General features: G+C 48.6%; 1 protein-coding gene across 1 annotated transcript in view; it reads right to left on the bottom strand.

Moving 5' to 3' along the window:
- Efhd1 (EF-hand domain family, member D1) overlaps positions 1 to 7,751 on the bottom strand; it is an 80,963-nt gene that overhangs the window by 10,723 nt on the left and 62,489 nt on the right. The window contains exon 6 of the mRNA XM_013022320.1: positions 6,369 to 6,503. Within this exon, the coding sequence (XP_012877774.1) occupies positions 6,369 to 6,503 (135 nt within the window). The remainder of the gene's footprint in view (positions 1 to 6,368; positions 6,504 to 7,751) is intronic.

Here is a 7,751-nt window from a genome sequence, read left to right as displayed (position 1 = left end):
TTGAACTCTGGACTTGGGTGCTGTCCTTGAGCTTCTTTTGCTCAAGACTAGTACTCTACCACTTGAGCCACAGCACCACTTCCAGCTTTTAATGAGTAGTTTATTGGAGATAAGAATCTCATGGACTTTGCTGCCTGGGCTGGCTTCAAACCACAATTCTCAAATCTCAGCTTCCTGAGTAGCTAGGATTACAAGTGTAATTCTAACTTTTGCCCTGCTGTCTTTTGTATTTTATGCCATGTTTTCACCCCCAAAGCTCTAAATCCATTTCTGCTACCACCAAAAAAAACCCCAAAACCAAACTTCTCTACTACTCCATTTGCTTGGCCCCAAAAGCTCTACTTTGTTCCTGTCTGATTTAATGTTTTTTTTAAATTTATTCCTTATTACTTTACTTACTTGCAGTGCTAGAGATTGAACCCAGGCAACCCAGGCAAACACTCTATCTCTGAGCTACAGCTCCAAGGCTAACCTCATCTTAAAACTGTGCCTGCTGAGCCCAGCTCACACCTGTCATTTTCAGCTACTCAGGAGGCTCAGATCTGAGGATTGTGGTTCAAATTCAGCCTGGGCAGGAAAACTCAGTGCAATGCTTATCTCCTATCAGCAAAAAGCTAGAAGTGGAGCTATGGCTCAAGTGGTAGAGTGCCAGCCTTGAGCAAAAAAGTCATGCAAAGTTACAAGACGCTGAGTTCAAGGCCCAGTACGGGCACACAAAACACAGTTGCTTCTTTCTTCAAGTGTTGGGTTTTCTCCAGGGTTTCCTTGGATCTCTGTTTGCGTCTTTTTCTCTGAAGCCTTCACAGCCAGCCTTCCCCAAGTCCAGTCACCTTTACCATTTGCCATTTATTGGTAAATCTCTTACTTCAACTCAAACTTTAGGAGTTGGCTCCTGTTGGCATTGTAGCTGGAGCCCATGAAGTTTCCACTCCTGGCTTCACACCTTTTAATTCCTGTGCGAAACTCATTTGTATGTGAAGACTAACCCAACTGCTGGCCTGGGAAAGGGGCAATCAGGGAAATGATATGCCAGCCCCTCCCATGAGGGGTTACAGAATAACGTGTATGCAAAAATCACTACACAATCCTCAGAACCTAGTACTCTATCCTGGAGGATACTCAGAGTCAGGCACAAGGATCTCCCAGGATAAAGAAAACACATTTGTGGCCTAGTTCTATCCAATAAGAGGTCACTCAAGATGACTTATAACCTGCCTGATCCTGGTGGTTCATGCTGTAATCCTAGCTCTTCATGAAGCTGAAGTTTCAGGGTCCGAGTTTGAAGCCAGCCCAGGCAGAAAAGTCCATGAGAAACTTTTTTTTTTGGTCAGTTGTGGGGCTTGAACTCTGGGCCTGGGCACTGTCCCTAAGCTCTTCAGCTCAAGATGAGCGTTCTACCACTTGAGCCACAGCCCCACTTCAGGTTTTCTGGTGGTTTATTGGAGATCAGAGTCTCATGTTCTTGCCTGGGCTGGCTTTGAACCTTGCTTCCATATCTCAGCCTTCTGAGGTGCTAGGATTACAGGCGTGAGCCACCAGTGCCCATCATGAGAAACTCTTATCTGCAATTAACCACCCAAAAGTCCAAAGTGGAAATGTAGCTCAAGTGGCAGAATACCAGACTTGAGCAAAAAAGCAAAGTGAGAGTGAGAGGCTCTGAGTACAAGCCCCTGTACTAGCACACAGGAAAAATAAATAAGTAAATAAGAATGCTTGCAAGCAACCTAAGGTTCAGCCAATAGAGACACAGCTTTCCCATGCCAGAAGTACCATGGACTTCACATCATAACTTTTGTTTTTCCTGAAACCACTCCATGCAGGGCAAGGGGTGTCCTGAATTAAAACCTCAGCTCCACTCCTCAAAGCTCTACAAACTGCACTTCGTCTCTCGCACTCTTTTTTTTTTTTGGTTGGTCGTGGGGCTTGAACTCTGGGCCTGGGCGCTTTCCCTGCGCTCTTCAGTTCAGGGCGAGCACTCTACCACTAGAGCCACAGCACCACTTCCGGTCTTCTAGCAGTTTATTGGAGATAAGACTCTCGTGGAGTTTTCTGCCTGGGGCTGGCTTTGAACCTCTGCCTGGGGCTGGCTTTGAACCGTGATCCTCAGATCTCAGCCTCCTGAGTAACTAGGATTACAGGCATGAGCCACCAGAGCCTGGCTTCTCTCTCCCACTATTAATCCAGTGTCAGGAATACCAAGGGTTCTAAAGTTGTCTGTTGATCCATACGTTGCCCCGACCTCTGTCATTGCCTTTCTGGACTGATGCCTTCATCAGACGTCTGTGGAGAGCTCTCCGCAGGCATCGGCTCTCCTAGGGCCTTCCCCACTCACATCCAGGCCCTGCAGTCCCCGCCAGGCTGAGCACTGGAATGCCCTGCACAGCTGGACCAACACCTGTTTCTGGGTCCCTCCCTGGAGAAGCCCCAGGCAGACCTGAGCGGGGCCTGGGAAGTGAGTGTGCGGATGGTTGCAGCACTCGGCAGGCTGGGGAAGGCGTCCCTCCACCTGGGGAGGGTCAGAGCTTTCAGTCTGTATCTAGATGCCATCCCAGCCTTGTCACTCGCCATGGTGTATGCGGCAGGAGTGGGAAGTGCTGCTCAGTTCCCATCAGAGTCGTGTTCCGCAGACTTGCCCTGCACTCTCGGCCTGGCGACGCCTCCCCACCTCTGATACTCACTGCCCTCCATGCCTTGGAGCCCTCACTCTGTTCCCACGGCTGGCTGGAACGCCTTCCTTCCTTGATTACAAGGTGAACCTCCATTCATCTCAGAACATCTGTCACCAGCATCAGCTCTTTTACAACCTCTGCCAAATTCTAGTGGTGATGCTCTCCATTCGTCACTCATGCAAATGTTTATTGAGGGCCATTACGCAGCAGGCGCTGTAATTACAAAGGTAATCCACCTACTCTGCCTTGGAGTGTGGGTGAGGAGGCAGACATATAAATATAGCAAGACGAAAAACATTTATTGTTACGCTTTTCATCTGTCTCCTGCTTATGAAAATAATGCACACTCACTATAGAACATTACAGGACTATAAAGGGAATCTCTCCTATATAGCCATTACTAATACTTTTGCATATAATTATACAGGTTGTAGTTAATGTGTGTGTGTGTGCGTGCATGTGCGCACACATGCGCACACACACACTGCTCCTGAGGCTGGCTTGAACTCAGAGCCTGAATGCTGTCCCTGAGCTCAATGCTAGAACTCTACTACTTGAGCCATACCTCCATTTGCCCCTTTTTTGGTAGTTAATTGGAAATAGGAGGCTCACAGGCTTTCATGCCTTGGCTGGCTTCAGTAGCTAGGATTACAGGCATGAGCCACAGACACATTAAATATTTTAACAAAATCAGATGTCACACATATTACTTGGCTTAAATTATTTTGAGTATATCTGTCCACACAGCTGCACTTTCAATTCTTTTTTTAAAATTTGTGGTGCTTGGATTTGAACTCACAGCTCTGTGCTTGTTAAGCTGGCATTCTATAGCTTGAGTCACATCTCTTGCCCTTTTTGCTTGCGTTATTTTTGGGATAGTGCTTGCTCTTTTGTTCATAGCCAGTCTGGAAGGTGATCCTGTCTATGTTTTTCCACCCTAGCTGGGATGATAGACAGGCACCACCATGCCTAGCTTTTTCTCATGAAATGGGATCTCAGAACTTTTTGACTAGACTAGGCTGGAACCACGGTCCTCCTTATCTCAGCCTCTTGCATAGCTGAGCTATCAGGCCTGCATACCTGCACCACTGCACCTATTGGTTGAGATGGGGTTCATAAACTTTTGCTCAGGCTGGCCTCCAGTTGCAATCCTCCTGATCTCTGCCTTCTGAGTAGTATACTTCAATCTTGCAGGATGGGAAAAGAATTTTTGGGGGGACAGAGTCTTTCTAGGTCTTTCTATGCTGGTCTTGGACCCTTGATTCTCCTGTCTCAGCATCCTGATTGCTGGGCTCATAGGCATAAACTACTATGTCTGGCCCATCATTCAAATCTGATGGCTGCAGAGTATGCATACATGGACTGCACCAGAATCGCCTTCCTTCTCTGATTGTGAAAGTTTTGGTTGTCTCCAAGGTCCCTCTATCTCTGATAATGCTGTATGAAAATCTCTGCCCAGATATCTATGTAAATTTCTAGTACCTCAGAAGGATAAAATCCCAGAGGCAACAGCAAGTTAATAGCAAGTCTCAGATTGAGGTGCTGATGGCTCACGTCTGTGATCCTAGCTATTCAGGAGGCTGAGATCTGAGGATCATGGTTCAGAGCCAGCCAAGGGGAAGGAAAGTCTGTGAGACTTTTATCTCCAATTAACCAGCAGAAAAGTGGAAGTGCAGCTGTGGATTAAAGCGGTAGAGAGACAGCCTCTCAAAAAGAGCTTAAAGACAGTGCCCAGGCCCCAAGTTCAAGCCCCACGACTGATTTTTTTTTTAAGTGTCCAAGAACAACTTGAGAAGGAATAACCTTGTGCCACGGCCCCATGGAAGAGGCGTGGAGGATGGGGCCCAGGGAGGAGCGGCAGCCCCTGGCTGGGAGAATCAGGAGGAAGCTACCTGACAGGTCGGCTTTTGCTGTTGTTTGGTTGTCATTCCACAGAGCAGATTATGAACACAGTGCCACTCCCTTTATCATTCTCCCCCCAGTCCTCCCAAGCCCACACCTTCCCTCAGCTTCCTTAATTTTGTAGGAAATGCATTGAACTTTAAGACTGACAGGCGGCTTTGAAAGGAGGAGGTTTTCTGGGCAGACGCACTGGAATGGGGCAGCGGGACCTGTGGCCGTTGAAGGCCACTTGTGAGATGGCCTGGCTGCATGTGAAGGCGGTGCACAGGGCTGGAATGGGGCTCAAGCCAGGTTATCCCAGGTCCTGAGCATTCAGAGAAGGTGGCCCCAGGGACTCACACACATCCCACCTGTGCCACATGGCCCTGTGCACCGTGGCAGTAGACTGTCCACACCTGGGCTTCAACCCCAGCCAGTCCAACGCATGACAAGAGGCTGCAAGTGTGGCTCCACGGATGCATGGGGAGGCCCTACCCCCGCAGAACGCACCCCTCTCTTCCCTCTTCTTCCCCTCTTGAGGCAGGGCAGTGGACCATGTGTGCCCCCTCAGGAGGGCAGACACTTCATCCTCTTCTCCCTTGTGATGGAACTGTGTCTCAGAGGCTGAGACGCCTGGCCTTGCTGGGCACAAATCAATAAACCCATCAGCGTGAAGGCAGGAAGAGGAGGCCAAACCACATCCAGGACAGGCCACTTGTTTGCTGATGTTCTAGGCACAGCATGTGGCCAGCCTGTCTCTGACACCGTGAGCACATAAGGTTTGCAGAGCAGGAAGATCATGGGGTTTGACTCCCAGAATGATCGCAGGCAAATAAGAACAGACTCCTGCTTAGGGAATCTAAGCAGGCTGAGAAATGTCACCAAGGGACACTTGGTCCCTGCCTAAGCTCCCCAAAGTTCAAACTCCCTTGGAGGCTGGCAGGATTGGCAGGGAGCCCCAACAGCTCAGACTACACTCCAGTGCCCACAGTAAGCCAAACATTTGATCAACAATGTAGATGTGTGTTCCTTCCATCCTCAGAGAAATCCTATCATCAACCTCGAAGCACAGACGATGAAACTGAGGCATAATGGCAGCAAGATAAAGCCTGTGGAGGAGGCAGGATCTGCACTCAGGCTGTGTGGGGCAGACCCAGTGCCCTTTGCATGCCATCCCTGCCAGGATTCTCCAGGGCTCCTTTCCCAGGTATCCAGCCCCGCCCAGGCCCCACTACTCACTTGTCTATAACCCAAAGGTTTAAGAGGCAAAGCTGGTAGAGCTGTTGAAGGAACTAACTGGGGGTTGGGGAAAAAATTAAGTGTGTGTGTGAGTGTGTGTGTGTGTGTGTGTTTATGCACACGCTGGTAGTGTGCTTGAACTCAGGGTCTGGGCACTTGTCCCTTAGCTTTTTTGCTCAAAGCTGACACTCTACCATTTGAGGCAAATGTCCACTTCCATGTGGTGGTTAACTGGAGATAAGACTCTCACAGACTTTCCTGCCCAGGCTGGCTTTGAACTGTGATCTTCAGATCTCAGCCTCCTGAGCAGCTAAGGTTTGCTGAAAGAATTCTTTAGCAAACTCTAGATGGGAAGAAGGTCTTGGAGCAGGGAGTGGTGCACAGGTTCTGTCTGTCCACCCTCGGTTGTTTGTCACATGACAGATGCCTCGTCACGCCTTTCCTTGCCATGGTACAGGGGGTACCTGCTTGTCCTGACAGAGTGAAGGGAACAGTCAGTGGGCAGGGAGTGCCCAGGGCACTGCTGGAGCGAGGGGAGGAGCCAGGGGCTTTGCATACCAAGAACAGGGACCAACTGACCTTGGCTTCGAAGAAGTCCTTGGCACCTTTGACACCTTCCAGGGCAACATTTATCTCGGAGAGCTTGGCCAGGGCCAGGAGCCCGCTGTCTTCCCGCAGCTCTCCGGCTGCAGCCTTGTGGAAAATGAGCAGGAACTGTGGGAGGAGAAGGACAGGAGGGTGGCTACATTCTGATGATCTGGCTGAGAAACCCACAATAATCCCTCTGGCCCAAGTCCATACTTTTTTTCTGGTGGTAGTGAACTCAGAGCTCACCAAGCAGGAACTCTACCACTAGAGCCGTGGGCCCATCCCTCTTTTGCTTTAGTTATTTTTTTCCATTAGGGTCTTCAGCTGATCTAGACCACAACCCTTCTATGTATGCTTCCCTTCACAGGTTGGTGCCAGGCATACTCCACCATACCCAGCTTTTTACTCATTGAGATGGGGTCTCAAGACGTCTTTTATCCGCCTCCTGTCTAGGCTGGCCTCAAACTCCCATCTTCCCAACATCAGCCCTCTGAGCATCTAGAATTACAAGCATGAGCACTATACATACTGTCTTTCCAATGACTTTTTTCTCTCCAAGCATTTGAAAAGGGTGCTTATGTGTGTAGGCAATGAGTTATTTCATCCCGTACCAGACTGTCATGAAATAACAATGCCGGGTTAGGATGTGGATCACTGGCAGAGTATACAACACGGGGGAGGCCGTGTGTTTGATCCTCTGTTCCAATAAATAAAATAAATGCTATTCACCTGCCCCTAATGCCAATACTAGGAGTCTATTCATCAGAAACTTACACAATAATTCAAGCATTATCTATACAAGCAAAACCTGGCAACGTCCTAGCTTACAGCCATGGAAGAAAGATCAAATAATTCTGCATATACTATATATATATATAGTATATATCTATCTCTCTATATATAGTATATATATATATCATATATAGTTTTGGTTTTTTTGTTGGTTGTGGGGCCTGAACTCTGGGTCTGGGCACTGTCCCTCAGCTCTTCAGCTCAAGGCTCGCACTGAGCCACAGCACCACTTCCAGCTTTTTCTGCTTATGTGGTGCTGAGGAATTGAGTCCAGGGCCTCATGAATGCAAGGCAAGCACTCTACCACTGAGCCACCTTCCCAGCCCTGTATATACTTTTTAAAGGTAAATAATTTAACTTTTTCTGCCACTACTGGGGTTTAAACTCTCATACTTCACGCAGCTTGCTCACTTAGCTAACAGCTCTACCATTTGATCTATACTTCTAGTCTGGCATTTTGCTGGTTAATTAGAAATAGAGACTCATGGGGCTGGGAAGGTGGCTCAGTGGTAGAGCGCTTGCCTTGCATGCCTGAGGCCCTGGGTTCGATTCCTCAGCACCACATAAGCAAAAAGAAAAAAG

Source organism: Dipodomys ordii, unplaced genomic scaffold, assembly GCF_000151885.1.
Source record: "Dipodomys ordii isolate 6190 unplaced genomic scaffold, Dord_2.0 Scaffold1, whole genome shotgun sequence".
Taxonomy (NCBI): Eukaryota; Metazoa; Chordata; class Mammalia; order Rodentia; family Heteromyidae; genus Dipodomys; species Dipodomys ordii.
The sequence above is the reverse complement of the archived record's forward strand: the minus strand, read 5'-3'. Positions and strand labels throughout refer to the sequence as shown.